Source organism: Epinephelus lanceolatus, chromosome 4 (genome assembly GCF_041903045.1).
Source record: "Epinephelus lanceolatus isolate andai-2023 chromosome 4, ASM4190304v1, whole genome shotgun sequence".
Classification (NCBI taxonomy): Eukaryota; Metazoa; Chordata; class Actinopteri; order Perciformes; family Serranidae; genus Epinephelus; species Epinephelus lanceolatus.
In genome coordinates this window covers 44,614,902-44,637,299 of record NC_135737.1, presented here as the reverse complement: position 1 = coordinate 44,637,299, position 22,398 = coordinate 44,614,902, and the positions used below count along the sequence as shown (strand labels likewise).

At 41.9% G+C, this 22,398-nt stretch overlaps 1 protein-coding gene across 5 annotated transcripts in view; it reads right to left on the bottom strand.

Moving 5' to 3' along the window:
• LOC117259231 (unconventional myosin-Ic-like) overlaps positions 1–22,398 on the bottom strand; it is a 115,071-nt gene that overhangs the window by 23,966 nt on the left and 68,707 nt on the right. For all 5 annotated transcript variants that reach the window (XM_078167357.1, XM_078167356.1, XM_078167359.1 and 2 more), the window contains 9 exons: positions 20,769–20,924; positions 19,085–19,200; positions 13,021–13,219; positions 10,342–10,422; positions 9,793–9,972; positions 7,957–8,055; positions 5,755–5,865; positions 1,255–1,326; positions 873–992 (listed from right to left, as the gene is read on the bottom strand). In XM_078167357.1, the coding sequence (XP_078023483.1) occupies positions 873–992; positions 1,255–1,326; positions 5,755–5,865; positions 7,957–8,055; positions 9,793–9,972; positions 10,342–10,422; positions 13,021–13,219; positions 19,085–19,200; positions 20,769–20,924 (1,134 nt within the window). The remainder of the gene's footprint in view (positions 1–872; positions 993–1,254; positions 1,327–5,754; positions 5,866–7,956; positions 8,056–9,792; positions 9,973–10,341; positions 10,423–13,020; positions 13,220–19,084; positions 19,201–20,768; positions 20,925–22,398) is intronic.

Genomic DNA, 22,398 nt, shown 5'->3' with positions numbered 1-22,398 from the left:
GGAGGTTTTTACCGTGAGGCAAATTATCCACAGAGGTCTCTTCTTCTCCAAAACAAATGGAACCTGTGCTTTAAACAGCTTTAAACACTGAATAAAGCAGTTTCACGATACACATCAGTGCATCTCTGAAGGTGTTTGGCAGGTCGGTGTTGGCAGCTTGTCCACCACCTGTTAATGTGAGATCACTTTTTAGCAGGAGCCGAATTATCTACAGAGGCCTCTTCCTCTCAGAATGAAACAGACCAGGTGATTTAAACTGGTAAAAACACTGAACAGTGATCACAGCCTGGCCACAGAGACTGACAGACACAGGCAGACCTGGCTGCCGAGAGAAGACAGAACACTGACGCTGCTCGCTGCAGAGAGACTTCTTACTATGGTGGCCCTAAAAGGCCAGTATTTGTTTGTCTGTTCTGGGCTACTGTAGAAACATGTAGGTGCAACATGGTGATCTTCATAAACAGAGACCTGCTCGCTATGTAGATATAAACAGCTCATTCTAAGGTGACAACAACACACAACAGTTCTTATTTTAAACACTAAAGGAAACACACTGATTATATTACATTCCCTTTCTGACAATATTTCCCCCCAAATCCTGCAAACTGGATGTTTAATGTTGAGTTATGTTCATGTTGTGGATTTGTAAGCGTCCACAAGGTGGAGCTGTACTGTAACAGAATAAAGAGGAGACGTCAACATGCTCTGAACTACAGTGTTGGATAGTGTCTGGATCTAGTTTGAAAAATGTAGTGAGTGAATATGTTTAAAACTTTACATCCTTAAGTGGAAGATTTTCACCTGAGCAGTCACACCAGGGTCACTGCTGTGTGTGTGTGTGTGTGTGTGTGTGTGTGTGTGTGTGTGAGTACCGTGTATGCCAGTGAACTGTTGATCTTGTTAACCAGCCACGTGAAGGTGCGTCCGTACACCGCCTTGGACAAAGCATCCCGAGCCGATGACGCCTGCTCCAGGTTCAGTGGGCTCACCAGCTGATGAGGACACACACACACACACACACACACACACACACACAGTCAGGAGGAGGAGAGACAGACAGACGGACAATAACAGTGTTACATAGAGTTCAGCAGGGACAGTCAGACAAGTTACAACATAATTACAGCGGACCAGACCAGACATTACACAGACAGGAAAGCTTTGTGTATAAATGCTTATCACACGCTCACGCTACAATGAGTGGGTGTGTGTGTGTGTGTGTGTGTGTGTGTGTGTGTGTGTGTCCAAACCCACCTCCTCTCCCTTGGCAATTATCTTCTTGTGTGTGAGTGCCTCTGTCAGCACTGGTCCATTCACTCCTAACAACTGGAGAAGCACAGCAACATTAGTACGACACACTAACGACACGTGAGTGATCTCGCTCGCCGTGTAAACAGACGTCATTGCGCTCGGCAGCAGTGACATCCTGAGTATGGTATCTACTGATTATGTCTAATGAAGTGTAATTGAAAAATTGAGATGGGAAGGAACGGGGAGATGTTTCTGAGGAGAGTGTTGTATGACTCACATTTCTGAAGCAGTGTGCGGACGACTTAAACAAATAAGTCTTTAACAGTAATTGAAGGAAATATGAATATGTCAATTCCCAAGAAGCCCAGGATCAAGCCCACGCCCATAATTATCAGGCATCTCAAATTAGGAATCAGTCTTAGCTGGCAAATCCTCACAATGACACATTTTCATTCTACTTTAATAACTGGGAGTAAAAGCTCCAGAGGAATCCTGACCTGTTAGGAGTTACAAGGAAATGTGTTCTGGCTGAAACAGTGAGTGGGACAAGAGAGATGTTCTGGGAAACAATCAACAATTAAATGATTCATTAAAAGATTATTTTTGACAAAAACAGATAATTTTTGTGACTGATTTTGAGTAAAACAGCCAAATATTTCTGCAGCTGTCGATACAGTGCCTCAGATATTGTGCACCACTCAAGGATTCTTAGAGAGAGTCGACTAAAACTTGAAATCATATCTGCGTTCCCCTGAATGCGACCTGTTTAACAGAATAAAGGAGTACCCCCAAATAATAATTGCTGACCTCGATTTTAAGATGTGATGCTGTTACTTACGTTGATTACAACAAGGAGAGTCTAATAACGTTCTTGTATTTTATTTTAAATTACTGTGGGCTATAATATTTGGGAGACATCTTCATATTGTCACAGTGTGTTTCTCAAGACTGTGGCTTTACAGAAATGACGTTCCCAAAACAGTATGGGGCACCTAACAAGGGGTATCACTGATGAGGATGTGGTCAGTCGGAGAGAAGATTACTTGTTTATCAGAGAGGGTTTGCTGGAAGAATTTACGCAGCTGCGCCAAAATACCTACAGTATTTCAAGTTGTGTACACATTTATTGTTGATCTATATTTAGGGTCCGGGCAGCTAAGCTGCCAGAACTCTTCTTCTTCTTCTTCTTCTTCTTCTTCTTCTTCTATCATACTTCCCATGGGTGAAAACTCACCAAACTTTGCACAAAGGTCCAGTCTCATGCCAGATATCCTCAGCTGTAAACTCAAGCCAATAGTCCTGATGGTGGCGCTACAGCAAGCGTCTAAAGTTCAAAACTTTGAAAATTCATAACACATCAACCATACGTGCTACAACTTCACAACTTCCATCAAACTGTAGCCTCAATACTGAAGAAACTGTTGTACATTTAAACCTATTAAAAATTATGAAGTTCATCACTCTGTTTTTTCAAAAACTGTAAAACTTCTTAAACCTATCTCCTCCCACAATTTTTGCTCAGTTGACACCAAACTTGCTACAGAGCATCTTCAGACTGTCCTACAAAAACTACGTTTCTCAGATTTTTGATTTATCAAAAATTGAGCCTACAGTGCATCAAAATGTTTGACTGTAAACGGTACTGTAAACATATACATGCAAATTCTTGCTAAACAAATCTTCAATGTTCATGAATATGAATTTTATCTCAAAAACTGAATTTTTGACAGCATTTTGAATTTTGCTCTAATGTGAACAATTGGAGTCAATGTAAAAATGGCAATTTTAAACATCAGTTTTTCACTTATGGAGCAAATCAATCATTGTTACAAACAAATTACCAACATCTCCATGCTGTCTAGATGCAATATGTGTATTTTCAGATTTTTGTCTTAATAACTGAATTTTTTACAGTGGTTTCAAATCTGCCTTTCCATGCACAGATGGCTGCTTTCCTACACAACAGTGAATGGCTTACTCAGTTTGTGAAGCCACTGTTGAGTTGCTACTTGCCAATTAGCTCAGAGCGGTAGATGACCGTCTTAGATTCCAGAGGTTGTGGATTTGAGCCTCAACTGGTGCAGAATCCACATTGTAATGTAAACATCTTCTTGTGCTCCAGCTTATTGTTTAAAATTGCCTGAGCGTGACTGATCACTGTGCAGCATCTTCAGGTCTTTTTTCTGCTAGAAAATCTGCCTTCTCATGCTTGAAAATAAACCAAACTTTGCACAAAGATCCAGTGTCAATACTTCAGTGTGAAACCATCTGAGGCTTCTCACTTTGCACATAGCTCAACTAGTTAAACATCAGTTTATCAGTTATGAAGCAAATCAGTCATTGTTAAAATAAATTACCAACATCTCCATGCTGTCTAGATGCAATATGTGTATTTTCAGATTTTTGTTTCAATAACTGAATTTTTTACAGTGGTTTGAAATCTGCTTTTCCATGCATGGACGGCTGCTAAACCTGCACGTCTGGCTTAGTCAATTTGTGAAGCTACACATGAATTGTCACTGACTAATTAGCTCAGTGAGATAGAAATTGATTCTTAGTCTCAGAGGTTGTGAGTTCAAGCCTCAGCTGATGCAAAAGGCAGATTGTGTTGCTAAATTCCTAAATGTCTTTCAATTCTTCTGCTTGTTGCTCAGAATTGCCTAAAAATGCCTGGACCCGACCCATCGCTGCGCAGCAGCTATAATTTATAAAGCTTTCCAATGGTAACTTATAATCTCCTCAAATGGAAATTTAGGAAACATGATAATAATTAAGCTGATGATATTTTGGCATCACACACCTGAACACTACATGTAGCAATTGAGAGTGTGTGAAAACCAGTTGGTGAGTGAACAGAGAAGTCTGAACAGTTCTCGAACAGTAATGGATAAAGTGTTAAAATAGTTGGCTACAGCTAACAGATAAATGGTTAAAATAGACAGCTAACAGTAATGGGTAACATGTTGAAAAGGTCAGCTAAAGGTACGGGTACACAACTAAAATGTTTGAGATTTAAAAGTAATGGATACATGACTGAACTAGTTAACCAAGAAAATTGGCTGAATGGCTGAAGTAGTTGGCTCAGAGTAATAAATATATGGCTGATATAATTAAGTAAGAGTAACGGATAAAAGGCTGAAGTACTTGGCTAAAGACAACTGGTAAACAACTAAAATATTTAGTGCAAAGCAATGGATAAATGATTGAAAAACTGGATAAAAGGCTGAAAAAATTACAGAAAATTAATGGATAATAGCTAAAGATAATGGGCAAACCGCTAAAATATTTAGCAAAGAGTAATGGATAAATGGCAGAAACAGTTAGCTGAAGATGATCTGCAAAAAAACTAAAATATCTAGATGAAAAAAATGGATAAATGGTGGAAGAAGTCAGCTAAAAGTAATATACAAACTGCAGAGTAGTTAGCTAAAGATAGTAAGTAAATAGCTAAATTTATTAGCTAAAGGTGATGGATAATCGTCTGAGACAACTGGCTAAAAATAATATATTTTTGAAAGATAATTGGCAAACACCTAAAACATTTAGCTGAAAGCAATGGATAAATGAATGAAAAACTGAGCTAAAGGTAAAGGATAAATTGCTGAAAAAGTCAACTAAAATTAATGGATAACCTGGGGAATAGTTAGCTAAATATAATGGGTAGACAGCTGAAATTTTAAGCTAAAAGTGATAAAGTGCCAAAATAGTAAATCCAAATAGTATTGAAACAGTTTTGTCAAAGTAGTGAATACATGGATTGAAAAACTGAGCAAAAAGTAATAGATAATTGGCTGAAATAATTCGCTAAAGATAACTGGCAAACCACTAAAATATTTTGCTAAAAGTTATACATAAATAATTGAAAAACTGAGCTAAAAGTAAAGGATAAAACAGCTAAGAGTCATGGATAAAATGAGGAACACTTAGCTAAAGATAATGGATACACAACTGAAATATTTAGCTAAAAGTGACAGACAACTGTCTGAGATAATAGGCTAAAAATAATCAATAAATCATTAAGTAGTTGTAGATAAATGGTTGAAACATCCAGCTTCAGCCTCTCTGTGTGGTAGTAGTACGAATACAAATTGACCTAAACATAATCGAGAATGTCAGAAGGTGACGGGTGGTGGAGGGGTACTGGAGTCTGACAGCCCTGTATTTAACACCTGTGATACTGTTCTCTGCATTTCCAGTTTTATCCTTGTCTAATGTTCCAAACAGCAACTGTCAGAGGAACTCCAACACACCATCATAATTTCTACTTTACTGCTGAGAATGTTGTGAAACAAAAATGTTGCACCCTCTGCTAAACGTGATCCCTCCTCTCGCTTAAAGTAAGTGAAGGAAGCTTCATAAATAACTCAGCTTTCAGTGCTAGTGTGAGAGGAACTGTGAGATGCTTGATAAACACCAGCCTGGGCTTTATATATAAAACAAATATCCCATCTCCCTCCAGGCCTGTTAGGGGTGTTCATGAGCCTGCTCGGGGCTGCATCTTACCCTGGTCAGGTACTTTATCTGTGTGTCAGAGGTGATGCAGACGGTGCCTTCCTCTCCGCCGTACTGCACATTCCCCAGGTGGAGCACGCTGGCAATTATGTTCAACAGCTCCTGCAGGGAGAGAAGATGGAGGGAAGGAGGGAGGGGTGGAAGAAATAAGGATAAGGGAAGGAAAATGAAAGATAAAGTGTGACAAAGAGGCGGAGAGAGAGAGAGAACAAAGGTGAAGAGATGAGAGGCCGCAGCACGATAAGATTACACAGGTCTGTAGTTGCTGCCTATCTTTACGACTGTGACCGACTTCTGGGCAGATAAAGGTGGCTCTGATTAAAATAAAGTTAAGACTGGAGCAGGACACGAATGTGCACCGACGATCAGAGCACCTGCTCCGCACTTTATGAGCAGTGTGAGATCTACAAGGCTCTGGATGCAAGCCCAGACTCATGAGCGTGTAGGAAGACTCCCACGCTGAGCACAAATAAGTTCTCACCATATAATAACACACACACACACACACACACACACACTGAGCTCTGTCCAACAAACACTTTCAAACACAAACATCCACAGTGTCAGTCTGAAGCAGAAACAGCTCGGCCCCCTCAGGCACATGGAGTACTTCACTGTTCATGGTGCAACCTGTGGTGTTGGGACACTTACACACATACTGGGAGAGCTGGAATGTTTGTTCAAGTTTATCTGAGGTAAACTTCAACTTTTTGTCATTTTAAGAATGTAGTAGTCGTCAGATGAGTGTAAATGCAACATATTTCATATATAAGCTTCATAAAATGTAGCTGAAAGTAGGGCTGGGCGATACGGACAAAAATGTATATCTTGGTATTTCCTGTGCAATGGACTACATGTTTTCAGCTGCAAGTCAAAGCCTCATTTGAGATAGTCTCACCACCAGACAATCAGAGACCTCCGCCTTCTGATAGTCTGGGGACACTCGTTTCCAAAGTGTGTTTAACACACTGGCGAAAACGGCCGGCAACAAAGCAACACCTCTTGCATTTTTGAAAAGGACACGCCCTCCCAGAAATGTGCACTCCCCCTTTTCTCGTCCGCAAGGAAACAAACACACAGACAGCTTGAAAATGGATGTAGAGAGATTTAACTCCCTTTTATCAAACGTGTGCTCAGTCCACAAGATTGTGGAAATGAAGGACTTACAGCGACTTGAGCCATTTTGTACCGCTACATGTGTTTCTAGTGGGACTATGTTTACGAGCACAAGAGTTCAGCGAGCCACCGAAGGACCGCCCTGCAGATTTACTATTGGTTCTGCAACGTAGGAAGTTTTTTTAAACTCTGAAATTGTATCCGCCCATCTAAACACAAAATCAGGGAGAAAGACATCAGTCTTTAGTTAAGCAAAGCGTCTAAAGACTGACTTGTGAGTCTACATTTGAGACGTCACAAGCACTTTTATAAAAACAGATCAAAATCAAAATAAAATGCAAAGAGAGATTTTATTCACCTGTTTGAAAATATGCAGCTGCACCTCTAAAACACGGGGATACAACATGCTAACATTATTAGCACAAGCCTATGGCATTTTACATTGTATTAATTAGCCTAGCAGCTTGCAGAGATTTCCTCTGCTCATATGAAGCCAGCATAAATCACACACAAGACTTAAAATGCTATTTTTGTGGAGGCTTTATTGTCTTCACAATTTATTGTTTCTTATCTGTGAAATTAAAGTAAATCAGTTTTGTTTCCACTGAGGGAAATGGTTTCAGCTTACAGAAACAGACAGGAGGTCTGCGTCACTGCGGCGTGTAGTTACATTTCTGGGGAGGTGCACATCAGGATACGGCTCTGAGAGGTGTTGCAGGAGAACTTGTGAGTGAGAGATGCACACTGGCATGTGTCATGTAACGCAACTCGACCCTATATCGATATAACTGGTGTATAAATTTACATCTTGCTTGGAAATATAGCGATACATCGTACATGGTCTTTATATCGCCCGGCCCTGGTGGAAAGGTTTCAAAGCTTCCACCTCCTCTGTCTTCTTCAGGGAGAAAGAGACTCGTGCTCCAAGTTTCTCAAGTTTATGCATCGATAATCGTTTTATAATTAAACCCTGAATCGTAATGGAATCAAACCGTGAGGTGCCTGGAGATCTGTGCTACTCTGAGTGACAAACAAACATGTCAGGCGTGATTTACGCAGCTCACACTTGGTCCTCACCTCCACCTCTTCCTCGCTGAAGCCAATCACAGTCAAGGCTTTCTTCACAATCTTCCAATCGCTGCGGTCGTTGATGGAGCTCACTTTGGGACAGTTACCCTGTGGAAAACACACACACACACATAATATGTTTATCACCTACGTCAGTGTTTCATGTCCTGGTGAATTAATTAACACGTCCGGCAGAATCCATAAAGCAGGTGATGTGTAAACAGCTGTTTACATGTAAAGTAAACACCTATTTATGTGTGATGTAAACACCTCTTTAGACAAACACACGTATGAGTTGTTTTTGCTCAGTGGTTGTCGTTGTGTGTGTTTATCGAGTGGAGGGTTCAACGAGTGCCTTAAGGCAGATTTCCCCCCTGAGGAAAGCTTTCTCTCGCTGCGCTGAGAGTCCCTGACTTAGAGCCTATTAACCAGAACTCCCACTGGGACACACACACACACACACACACACAGACCAATGGCTTATGACAGGATGGAGAGAGGGAGCAGGCGTGAGTGAGAGAAAGATTTACTGCAACTTCCCTGCAGTATTTACAGATGATTTATATTCACACACAGGTTTCCCTCCACACCAGCATCAGGGGGTTTATGGACAACAACTTTACTAATATTTAAAGGGACAGTTCAGTTTGTTTCATTTTTGAAGTGGGGCTGTGTGGGCTACTCCTCCATACACAGCATATTACACACAGTAGATGTCAGTCAGCACGCCCCCGTTTGGGGAAGCAGGCTGTTTTTCTCAGTGGAGTCTGGTGGCTTTGACGAGAGCATAGATTAAGCCATCAACAGCTTTCCTGTCACAACAGGCTGTCTGACGGAGAGGTAAAGCAGTGAAAAAACTCTCAATATACTGTACACGTAAACTTATGTAGATTGTTTTAGGTGGCAAACATACGTTTTGTTGCCGACCCCTCCGCAGCAGCACATTGCTTAGCTTCCGTGACGCACTCCAGCCTGCTTCTCCAAACTGGGGGTGTGCCGACTGACATCTACTGTGTGTAATATACTGACTATGGATCAGTACCTCATACAAACTCCCTTCAAAAAATCCGAACTATCCCTTTAACCATGACCTAGCATTAATGCAGGTTTATGAACTAAAAAACAAACAAACAAAAAAAAAAACAAGATGCAGGGAGCACACAGAGAGCTCCCATGGGGTCAAAGACTGTGTCCCAGCCCTAATTGAACAGCCTCAGGGAGCGATCACACCGAGATGAAACGCTAGAAACGCGACGCCAGTAAAAGCATTGTTTTCCTATGATACGGCGCATCTGACCGGCATTCAAGTGTCTTTTTAGACGGGCGTTTTTCCGACGTCTTTTTCAACGTACATTTTTGTAGACGCTTCTTTTTAGACACGCGTAGACGCTGAAAAGTAAAAATATTTTCAACTTTTTTGAGCATAAGACGGCAGTAGCTAGCGCACATTGAATAAGCGCTTCCAGCGTTTCAAGCATCTTTGAAGCATCCGCATCTCTAGCGTCTCATTTCTGGAACCAAAGACTTCCAAAACAGCTCCGGTCATTATGAACTCTATTAAAGGTCTGGTGTGCAGGATTCAGTGGCATCTAGTGGTGAGGTTGCAATACTGAAACTTCTTTAATGTGCCAAGCAACTACGGTGGCAGAGATGCTAATGGTCGGATCTAGAGCTAGTTTGGTTTGTGCGATCAAAACAACATAGTGCTTGGTATGTAGATATAAGCAGCTCATTCTAAGGTAACTAAAAGACATCAGTTCTTATTTTCCAGTGATTATACACTAAAGAAAACATTATATGCCCCTAAACTCTACACACTGACTCTTTAAAGTAGCAGACACTTACTTTGACCAGGTACTGGTACTGCTGAGGGTTCCTCTCCAGGCCCAGGTGTCTCAGCAGGTCCTCCTCTCCTCCCTCGATCAGCTGATAGAAAATGTGGAAGTTCCGCTCCCCGTGGTTCTGGTGCACCACGCGGGACTTCTCCAGCAGGTAGTTGATGATGTGGCCTCCAACTGGGGCGCCCTGTCGACGGGATAAAGGCCAGGGAGGGAAGGGAGGGGGGGAGGAGGAGGAGGAGGAGGAGGAGAGGGTAAGGCTGGGGTACTGAAGTGTGACGTAGGTTTGATATCGCATGCAGGGATTTGGTGGTCCATAACATAATTTGTGTATCCACAGAAAAGGGATACAGGAGGGAGGAGTGATTAAATACACTCAATTAATATCTCCATGCAGCACAACAGAGCAGAGAGCTTCGTACAGTTTTGTTTTCACTATGTTGAGGTGACAATATTTTTGGTTATTGCAACAACCTCCTGCTGACAGGAGACTTATTAGACAGTGTTAACCCTACTGTAAAGTAGCTGCCACTGTGAATCAGACTGTCCCACTCACCTTGAAGTCAAACTGAATGTCCATGTACTTGCCAAAGCGGCTCGAGTTATCGTTACGCAACGTCTTGGCATTGCCGAAGGCCTGCAGAGAGGATAGAGAGCAGAGAGGAGTGATGATTGACGGATTAGGAGGTGGACAGATAACGGGACAGAGAGGAAGAGTGTGATAAAGACAGGAGGGCAGGTGAAGAGGGAGCAGCAAAGAGGGAGCCACAGGCGTTAGAGTCCCTGCAGTGTGTGTCTGGGACAGTAGCACAGATTACAGGGCACAGTGTACACACACACACACCTACACACATCTGGAACACATCTGGCAGAGACATGCCAGACTTCTAAACAGGCGCTTCTGCACCTCTGTATCACCTTCACTCTCCAAACATGCTGGCCTTTAACCACAGAGACATTCATCACTCTCTGCTTTACAGTTTTGCGCTAATGTCCCAAAAATATTTCAACTGTATGTGTGAGCGAGGAGTGCTCATGATGCTCATGATGCTCAAATGTTCCTATGTGAGTATCAAAATACATCTGTCTGCATGTGTTAAATCAAAGTTGGTTTTTGAGAGCCATAACAGTACGAATATGGAAAGCATTCCCATGTAAACTGAGCCACGTATACCAAAAAGATACAAAAGTTTTAGTGCTGTTTTTGTGTGGCTGTCGTTGTGGCGGGAGGATTCAGACTGTGGGACATTCATACGCTTTAATGAACTCCAGCATCATCAAAATAACTACACTGTATCTGACAGTAGAGGTGACAAATACTGACCGCAAGCTCCACTATCTGACTCAGGGTTCGCACATCTTCATGGACAACAAAACTTTTCCATGACCTTTCAGCACCCATAATAAAGTTTTCATGCACTTGACCCTCAGTAGTCCGACTGAAATAGTTCTACATCTAATTTCTCAAAGTTGGACCAACACACCCAGATAATGTGACTCCTGCATGTCATACAGTCAATCAGACCCAAACTGGCTGAGGTGCTCTGAGCATGCTCCACAGTTTCCACCTCAGGCTTTGACCCCGAAGTTGAGTAGCATTGAATGTGTAACAGAAGAAGAAGACGGTAACAACATGGAGAAATCTACATCCAGAGCTGTGCACTTTTTGGACAGACAGCAGGATGATGCTTGACTGTTTGGTCTGTGATGTAATTGGTCAACTGGAAAAGGTCCAATACTAACAAGCTGAAAGGGGGCATATCTCCACCTATCGTTGTGGACTCGATGTGGAGTGGGTTTCGATTCCAACCCTGGCCTTTTTCTGCATCTGTCATCCGCCCTCTCTCACAATATATTTTGAAAACTTTTAATGATTTCTACTAATTCCATGAGCTTTCCGGGTTTTCCATGACAGTGGGAACCCTGTTTAGTTCTGTCTTTGCTGACTCTTCTTACGTCAGACGGATTCAGACTGCAGGATAGGGATGTCACGATTACTTGATTTCACTATTAACCATGATTTTAAATGCCATGGTTAATTATTCGTAAAGATTCCTCAACACCGTCACTCTCCAAAGATTATGCCGGGCTCACGAGTTCCTCTCTCAGATTCATTTTTCGAAACTCCCTCTTCTTCTTTGTCCCACTGGGAGACTGTCTTGGTCTTCATTTTCTACCTGCACTCATTTTTTCTTGATCACAAAACGATCCATTGCAACAGACTGTAGGCTAGCTAGCCTTAGCCTAACACGCAAGTATAAACAAAAGACTTTTTAATGTTGTTTAACTTAAAAATATATATTATAAAATATAAAATAAAATGCTTGAGGGGCTTAACTGGTACTACACAGATTTTTGACGGGGCTATAGCATCCCCTAGCCCCATCCCTGGTCTCCGAGTGATGAAGTATGGATTATTTATGTTTCAAAGGGCAGCTATAAGTCAAAAGCTAGCGAGATGTTTTTTTTACTGTTTAAAAATTCTCTTCTCAGGTCCAAAAGAAATGTTCAGAAACATTTTTGTAATATAGTTAACAGAAAGTCTGTAAAGAAATACATGTAGCATTTGAAACCTTTTTTCCCAAAAGGGAAATCGTGCTGTGGATGTTTAACACAGAGGTGATTTTTGTTTAATTCCAGTGGGAAACTAAATCTTGTACTTTTTGGTTACTTTTCTTTGTTGCTAAATTATTTTTGTTATGTTGGAAATAAATGAAACTTAAAGATCTGTAAGGAGTGTTCATGTGATTTTATACATTTATAGTGTGAAATTAATTAATGCATAATAATCGTGATAATCGTAAAACCGTGATCATTTCTCTGACAATCGTACCAAGAAAATCTATAATTGTGACATCCCTACTGCAGGACATTCATACGCTTTTATAAAATCCAGCATCATAATCAATGAATGTAACTAAAACACTAGTTATTAATCTGTTTTTAAGGCCTGTGGGCACTCATTCTGACTGTAAGTGAAATCAAAGTAAAACAATGCCTCTTTAACAAACTGGCTACTTTTGAGTAGCTGCTGGTTATACTGATATCTGAGACCATGAAGACAGGATTGATAGGATGATAGATTTCTGTTCTGCATTATTCATGGTGAAGACATTTAAAATATTTGCCTCAGCAGCCCATCACTCAAATGCAATATGCTGAAACACTCTCTGTCTCTCTGTGTGGTCAACAGACCGAGCTTCACACAGATTAATGAAGTGCCGTGGCATCTCACCTCCAGCACGGGATTGGACTGCAGCAGTCGGTCTTTGACAGTCTGCACGTGCTCGCTGGCCGGACAGGTGACGGCGTAGTACTGCAGGATCTTCTTGGACGCCTCTGTCTTCCCGGCGCCGCTCTCCCCAGAGATCAGGATGCACTGGTCCTTTCTCTCTGTCCTCATGGAGCGGTACGAGTTGTCCGCCACTGCGTAGCTGGAGGAGTGGAAGGAGACACGTGGTCAGGCAGATGTTCAGCAGCAAGAAGAAGAGTTTGGAAAACTGAACAACAAACGTGTCACTGAAACAGGCCTCGGACTGCAGATCGGAAAACAAATTAAAGGGAAACTGATTTTTTTTTTAACCTGGACCCTATTTTCCCACGTTTGTGTGTCTGAATGACTCGTGGGAACGAGTTTTTAAATTGGTCCAGTATTGAGAGAGAGGGTCACAGACAAAACGGGTCAAACTGTGTCAATTTACGTCCACTAAAAAGTGCTTGTTTTTGCCACCAAACAGTTCAGGTTTATCATTATGAGTGTCTTACAACAGGGAGCTTGTTCTGGTCTGTTTTGTGTCCAAGTCTTTCTAAAGCACAGGTCTCATTCTAGTATCTCAGGTGAAACATTAGTGGAAACATTAGTGAGAATTGGAGAGAGGAGTGCCGGTAATTGTGTGTTGTGTTGTGAGTATAGAAAGCATATTTATCTAAATTATTTTTAACATCACGGCTGGCGACATTTCAGAATGAGACGACTCCTTTAGTGAGACTTGGACACAAAACAGACCAGAAAAAGTAAAAGGTAAGGAAAACATTTCATTTCTCTGTAGGGTCCATTTTTGTAATGCTGTAACACACTCATAATAACAATCTGAGCTTGTCAGTGTCAAAAACAAGCAACTTTAATGGACATAAATTGATGGGCTGCCTCGAGTGGTTCAGTACAGTCTATTAGGCTGCTACTGGCTAGAGAGGTCTTTCCCAATATTAGAACAGTTTGAAAGACTAATGGAAGCAATGGTTATTGAAACGGGACGTGTTTTGTGAGGTCATCACGACCTTGACCTTTGACCATCAAATTCTAATCTGGTCCCTGGTTTGTGTTAAATTTAAAGAAATTCCCTTGAGGTGTTCTTGAGATATCGCGTTCATGAGAATGAGACGGATTTAAGGACCTTTGACCACCAAAATCTGATCAGTTTATTGTTGAGTCCAAGTGGACGTTTTTGCCAAATGTGAAGAAATTTCCTCAAGGCTGCAGAACATTATGATGTCACAGTGAATTTGACCTTTGACCTTTTGGTATAAAATGTCATCACATCATCATTTTAGTTAAACATTAGTGTGAAATGTAATCGTGATTAGCATAATGAATTCTTGAGTTATAGGCAAACACATGTTTTGTGAGGTCGCAATGACCTTTGACCTTCAACCACCAAAATCTGATAAGTTCATTCTAAGGCCCTGTTCAGACCAAAGATTCACGATGAACAAACACGCCGCCTGTGGTCATTTTGACTTGACCATCTGACTTCACTACGAGCTGATTGGCTGTTGAAACAGGTGACGTGAGTTAAAATCAGCTGCCGGTGATTTGACCAGCTGAGTTGAAGGTGACACCATCACCCGGCTTGAGCCGAGCTCAGACAGTCATTTCACACTGCTGCAACTTTTCTCTTCAACGTTATAAAACAGTTTCATCTCATTCTGAATCTTTGCTCTGAACTGGCCTTAAAATACAAGTGAATGTTTGTGCCAAATTTGAGGAAATTGCCACAAGGCCTTCATGAGATATCACATTCATGGGATGAGATGGACCTTTAACCACCAAACTCTAATCAGTTTATTCTTGAGTCCAAGAGGACATTTGTGCCAAATTTGAGGAAATTTCCTCAAGGTGACATTGAAATATTTGACGAGAAATGGAACGGACTGGCAGACGGACACCTTGAAAACATGCCACAGCTATCACCGATGCAGAGGCATAAAAACTTTACATTAAATACTGATCAAATATAAGAAGCAACATTATAAAACCAAACTGAATGAATGGGTCAAACTCTCTCGGAAATCTTGAGTGTGAACGTGACATGAAAGCACCTCACGGTGTGAGACAGCAGTATGAATCATGACGTCCGGAGTGGAGCGCAGCCTGTTTGAGTTACAGTCTCATTTGTCAGCCTGTCTCTGCTATCAGCACTGCTTTGTTGTTTCAGCCTGTTTGGACATATTTCTGACACCAGACTAATTGCTGGGAGATAAGACCACCAGCCTGGCCATCGCTGCGACGTACTTTATGTGTGTGTACTGTATGTGTGCGATATTAGGGAGGGCGGGGGGGTCCACACTCAGGTTAGAGGAATTCCCTCTCATGGGAGGAAACGAGGAAACCTCTCGCCTGGTACCATCATTTGCTTACATTTCTCTCCACCTCTCCCTCCTGTTTCTCTCTCCAACCCTCCGCCTCGACGTGCCAATATACATCTTTCTTTCCACTCGGAGGGAGAGAAACATTTGGCCCTTCGCTCAAGTGTTGAAGTAAAGAGAGAAAAAAACCCACCAGTGGTTAGAGAGCGGAGAGAAAGAGCTAGTGAGAGGATCTGAAATGCTTCGATGACGCCACTTCACTTCTACATAATGCTCCTGATTGTGTTGGAGCTGTCCTGTGGGGTCTGGGGGGATTTAACTGGGAATTCTCTGACCATACCCGTGGCAACCTTTCAAACAAACAGTCTGCCTCGAGCCATGACGTCTCGCAAACAGTCTGACTGACAGAGAAAAGGACGGTCAGAGCATGAGAGCATTACGTAGCCGGCTGACTGTGAGAGCAGCGTTCAGAGCAAATATTCCCATGTGCTTTAAACATACAGACTGTGACAGCATTTAGAGGGCAGGTGCAACAAATGTTATGTCATCCTCGTGTAAAACGCTTCATGAAGCATCAACAGACTCCTTCTTTTAGAGCGCTGGAGCAAAAACAAGGCAACAGTAAACATGTGGTCACCATGAATGATGCAGGTAATGTTTGGGCCAATCAGGAAAACCTGTTTCACCTGTAACAGCACAGCGGTGCAATGAATCATTTCTCCCAGCTTTGACTCATCTGTATAGTGATGCATTCATGGTCAGGCACAAAAAGAACGACACGGCAGGTTGTTTTTAATGACTATGTTCTGGAGATGGGTGATCTGCCGAAACCAGCTTCCTTCTATCCATGCATCCATTTTCATCTGCTTAAACAGGGCCGGGTCCTGGGGGCAGCAGGCCAAGCAAAGCACCCCAGACGTCTCTCTCCCCAGCAACACTTTCCAGCTCCTTTTGGGGACCCTGACGTGTTCCCATAACACCTCTAATGGGAGGCATCCTAATCATCCCTGGGCGCCTCAGATGACCCCTTTTGACGTGAAGGAGCAGCTGCTCTACTCCGAGCTCCCTCCGGATGTCCGAGCTCCTCACCCTATCTCTAAGGCTGACCCTGGCCACCCCACAGAGGAAACTCATTTTGGCCGGTTGTATTCGCAATCTCATTCTTCAGTCACTACCCAGAGCTCATGACCACAGGTGAGGGGTGGGACGTAGATGGACCAGTAAATCAACGGCCGGCACCTGCATCACTGCAGACGAAGTGCCAAACCACAAATCCATCTCACGCTCCATTCTACCCTCGTGAACAAGACCCTGAGATACTTGAACTCCCTCGCTTGAGGCAGTAACTTTCTCCCAACCCAGAGGGGGCAATCCATGGCCTCAGATTTGGAGGTGCTGACTCTCGTCTCAGCCACTTCTCACTCCACTGCTAACCGCCCCAGTGCATGCTGGAGGACACGGTGTGATGAAGCCAACAGAACCACAATTCCAAGGTCCCCAGACCGGACCCCTTCCTCCCACGGCTGCGCCTCGAGATCTTGTCCATGAATAACACAAACAGGATCTGTGAAAAGGGACAAACCTGGTAGAGGCCGACACCCACTGAGAACGTGTTTGACTTAACACTGAGTAGGTGGATGCAGCTCTGATTTTGGTCATACAGGGACCTCATGGCTTGTCTCAACGACCACAGTACCCCGTAATCCCGCACCAGTCCAGTTGTACAGTGCCCTCCAAAAGTATTGGAACAGTGAGTCCCGTTTACTCTTGTTGTCAACTGAAAACATTTGGGTTTGACATCAAAAGATGAGTATGAGACAAGAGATCAACATTTCAGCTTTTATTTCCAGGTATTTACATCTGGATCTGATACACAACTTAGAAGATAGCATTATTTGTAATTGAACACAAATTTTTTAGGTGAGCAAAAGTATTGGAACATATAAATTTAAAATAGATTAAAGTGAATGAGACTTAATATTTAGTTGCAAATCCTTTGCTTTCAATAACTGCATCAAGCCTGTGACCCATTGACATCACCAAACTTTTGCATTCTTCTTTTGTGATGCTTTTCCAGGCTTTCACCGCAGCCTCTTTCAGTTGTTGTTTGTTTTGGGGGGTTACTCCCTTCAGTTTCCTCTTCAGCAGGTAAAATGCATGCTCTATTGGGTTTAAGTCTGGAGACTGACTTGGCCAGTCTAAAACCTTCCACTTCTTGCCCCTGATGAACTCCTTTGTTGTTTTGGCAGTGTGTTTTGGGTCGTTATCTTGCTGCATGATGAAGGATCTCCCAATCAGTTTGGTTGCATCTTTCTTTAAATTAGCAGACAAAATGTTTCTGTAGACTTCTGAGTTGATTTTGCTGCTGCCATCATGTGTTACATCATCAATGAAGATGAAAGAGTCCGTCCCAGAAGAAGCCATGCAAGCCCAAGCCATGACATTACCTCCACCGTGTTTCACAGATGAGCTTGTATGTTTGGGATCATGAGCAGATCCTTTCTTTCTCCAAACTTTCGCCTTTCCATCACTTTGGTAAAAGTTAATCTTTGTCTCATCAGTCCATAAAACTTTTTCCCAGAATTTTTGAGGCTCATCTCTGTACCTTTTGGCAAATTCCAGCCTGGCCTTCCTATTCTTCTTGCTAATGAGTGGTTTGCATCTTCTGGTGTAGCCTCTGTACTTTTGTTCATGAAGTCTTCTGCGAACAGTAGATTGTGATACCTTCACTCCTGCCCTCTGGAGGTTGTTGCTGATGTCACTAACAGTTGTTTTAGGGTCTTTCTTTACAGCTCTCACAATGTTTCTGTCATCAACTGCTGATGTTTTCCTTGGTCTACCTGTTCGACGTCTGTTGCTTAGTACACCAGTGGTTTCTTTCTTCTTCAGGACATTCCAAATGGTTGTACTGGCTATGGTCAATGTTTGTGCAATGGCTCTGATTGATTGTCCATCTTCTCTCAGATTCACAATTGCTTCTTTTTCACCCATGGACAGCTCTCTGGTTTTCATGTTGGGTCCACCTCTAAATGCAGTCTACACAGGCAAAACCTATCGTACCCAATCTGAAACTGAGCTCAGACATTCAGTGCTATTTATTGTTTGAATAATCAATGTAATTGGGAGACACCTGGGCAACAAAACACACCTGTCAGTCACATGTTCCAATACTTTTGCTCTCATGAAAAATGGGTTGGTTCAAACAAAAGGTGCTATCTTCTAAGTTGTGTATCAGATCCAGATGTAAATACCTGGAAATAAAAGCTGAAATGTTGATCTCTTGTCCCATATTCATCTTTTGATGTCAAACCCAAATATTTTCAGTCTACAACAAAAATAAAGGAATTGGCCTCACTGTTCCAATACTTTTGGAGGGCACTGTAGTTCTAATGCACAGCATCTGACCAAATATCTCCCCTTTTGTTCCTGAGATATGAAGTTGAGTAATGGCCAGAAAAGGGTTTCTGCCGAACATTATGATGTCACAGTGGCCTTGACCTTTGACCTCCAAAATCTTATCAGTTCATCATGAGTACAAGTGGACGCTCAGCACCAGATGTGAAGAAATTGCTTCAAGGTGTCGCACTCACAAGAAGGGAACAGAAATATTGACTCTGGCCACAGCTATCTCCGGTGCAGAGGACGAAGGGGGTACATTACTGAAAAAGGTTTGAGAAGGACAGGTGTGAGGTGTGCAGAGGTCGTGTACTCACATGTGTGGTGAGACCTCGTAGAAGTTGACTCCACGGTATCGCTCCATGTGGTTCTTGGTGTAGATCTCCAGCTCTCTGTACGGGTTGACTGACACCAGCACTGAGCCGATGTACGTCTGACAGAGAGGGAACACACAGTCACATCACCTGACCAAGACTCTGCTGTCGTGGTGTAATCACTGTTAGACAGGACCGAGGCCTCTGATACAGATTCTACAGATGATCATCTTTACTCCATACCTTACTGGCTCTATCACCATTTTACTGGTCCAGTGTGTGTTTGTGTTCATCAGTATCACGTGAGTGTTTCTTTCAAACTTCACCGCCTGTGCTTTTGTCGAGTAACTTTGCAGTGAGTACGTTCACATTCAGATGAGACCAAACATCTGTCTGCATCATCTACTCCTCTAAGTGAAACATAAAACTGCTTATTGTCGTAAAAATAGAAATAATCCTGATCAAATGCAGTAAACCATTTAAAAATCAGAGGTTAAAATGGTTTAAAGAGAAGCTTATATGTCAGTCTGTTGTGTTTAACTGCTAATGGACGACACAGACGTCACTTTCAGACAAATCTCTCACCAGGACAAACAGCATTTATGATTTTTTTTCCCTTTCTGTGTGTGTGTGTGTTCTGGTTTTAAAGCTTTGGTCCACTTTAAATGTTACAGTGTGTATTTAAATGAACCAAGTCGGCATAAAAGGCAGATTTGTCACTGTAACTCTGGACAAAGGAAACAAACTGTAGCTGTGATTTTGTGACAAATTATTACTGTTTCTTTGAATTAATCTGTCTTGTTTAAGCTAACCACTTTATCTTGACAGGAGGAAACACTGGTTCATATGTCAGCCAATAAATAACAAGAAATCGCAGTAGAGAAATACAAAAGATATGTTTACGGTTATTTAGAAGCAGAGTCTCCACTACATGTGGCATCAAAGAGCAGTGACACGTTGATTTTTAAAAATATCTTGATCACAAATCGTTAATAATCAAATCTAAGGTAATTTTGATGTTAAAAGAAAAATGAAAAGGAAAAATATTTAAATTGTAGTTCTGTATGTTTTGCACTTATCCTTCAATAGAAAACATCAAGAAAAAAAAAATAAAATAAAATAAAATATTTATGTTGTAAAAATTATTATCAGCCGATGTTTTTCTCTCAAATATCAATATCATTTTTCTTGTTAACATTTTTGTGTCTTTCAATAGCCTTTTTATTACTTATCAATTATGGACAAAACGGTACAAGGAATTTGTACATTAATATAACGTGTACTTAAATTGAAGTGTATTGTGTTGCACTGACACGACCCTCAACCTGTAATTTATAATTTTCTTTCCCCGTTTTTATTAATTTGCTATTGATTTTTCTCTCTAATTTATTAATTTACAATTATTATGATTATCTATTAATTTATTAACTAATTTATTCATCTTTAAATTCATACTTTTAGTGTGGGGGTGGATTAAATGTGTGTTAAATACTTGTACCGAGATTTTGTTCTGGCATGTTTGTGGACATACATATGTAATCATACTGGATGTGTATGTCTTTGTTTATTGTTGTTGAAATCAATAAAGATACTGCTGGAGAAAAAAAACATCAATATCAACCAGATAAATCCATCATTAGTGGAGCCAGACAGTTAAAGCCCCGCCCTCCTTGCCACACCCACTCACATAGATGAGGTTCTCTTTGAAGCGTTTGCGCAGGTTCTCTATGAAGGCCGCCTCGCTGGTGTAGTTCTCCAGCAGGACAAAGTCCTGCACGCCCACCCGGTCTCTGGCTGTCAGGGCCGACTCCATCATAGCCCGCACCCCGTCACTAGCCACCACCTGGAGGAGGACAGGCAGAGAGTGGGCGGGGTTAGTGACTGAACAACATAACCTAGAGTACATAACACTTCATCAGTCAGAATGCTCGTCACATGAGGAGGAATTAGAGAGATGAAGAAGGGAGGCACCAACGATGAGTAAAGGTTACACATTACACACACATAATCCATCCTTATTAGGGAGGAAGGAGTGAGACAACAAGGAGAGACCAGAAATTAAAATCATAAATCAGTGCTGCATTGAATACGAGACAAATGACAGGTAAAAAACATTGAAGGCTGCGTTTCCCCTTCTTTAACACTCCACCAATGAAAGAGGCAGGTACACAGAAACATAACAGGTAGATGCAGGGAAAATGTGCCTGAGTCGTCCGTCTCACTCACGTCTGACAGGACAGGTTTGCTTCTATTCTAACCAGCCCAGCTCTCTGCACAGGCTGCACAGCGTCTTGCATTTTTCCTCAAGCTCTACTTGTGTAAATGTGACCCGAACATTATCTTTATGATTCAAGTCTATTTTCTGCGCATAACTGCAGTGATTACGTAATTCGCTCTGAGTGCTGCCAAAACCCACTGACCTACAGTCAATACTGAGCCTGAAGGCATCCTGAGGAGATACAGATGGAGAACTGAAGCTGCAGGGCCTTGAAATAAACTCAGAAGATATTAAAGGGACACTTCACCCCAGAATAAAAAAATAGATATTTTCTATTTTACCTGTGGTGCTATTGATTAAGATTGTTTTGGAGTTGCAGAGCGTTGGAGATATCGGCCTTAGAGATGTCTGCCTTCTCTTAGCTTGTGTTGCTCAAAGTGCCAAAATCATACATTTGAAAAAAACTCAACATCAATGTCTCTTTGTAGAAATCATGTCGGAACCATTTTCTTTCTACCAAACTACATCTGCTAACCATATCCCTGCGCAGAAGGAAGCGTGCATCTACTCATGGATGAAAGACTCTTGCTCATAAGAGTGAAAATGCAAACATTAATGGCCTCCTCCTCGGCTGAGCTGTAATGTTTTCTAGCTTAGTGGTGCTAGAAGAGCTAGCAGTAGATACACAGCAGTGCAGTGGTTAGTATTGTCGCCTCACAGCAAGAGGGTTCCTAGTTCGAAGACCCAAAACATTTCCTTCGGGTCGAAGGTGAAGTCTTCAGATGTCTTGTTTGTCTGACCAGCAGTTGAAAACCCAAATATATTTAGTTTACACTGATACAAAACAAAGAACGGCAAATCCTCAGAAAGTGGAACATGAGAACAAATGTTTTAGCTTGAAAAAAAAAGTTGCCGATCACTTTTCTGCCAGGTGACTGATGGTTTCAGATCTAAATGTGAGGCCAAATTATCAGCTGTCATCATCTTCCAAAAATAAGCTGCATCCTGGAACCAAATGTGTGCCGGTGTAACTATTAGTTTGCACATCATTAAGTCCTTCCTGTCTCATAAGTTCTCACACCTTTCAGGACTCACAGAA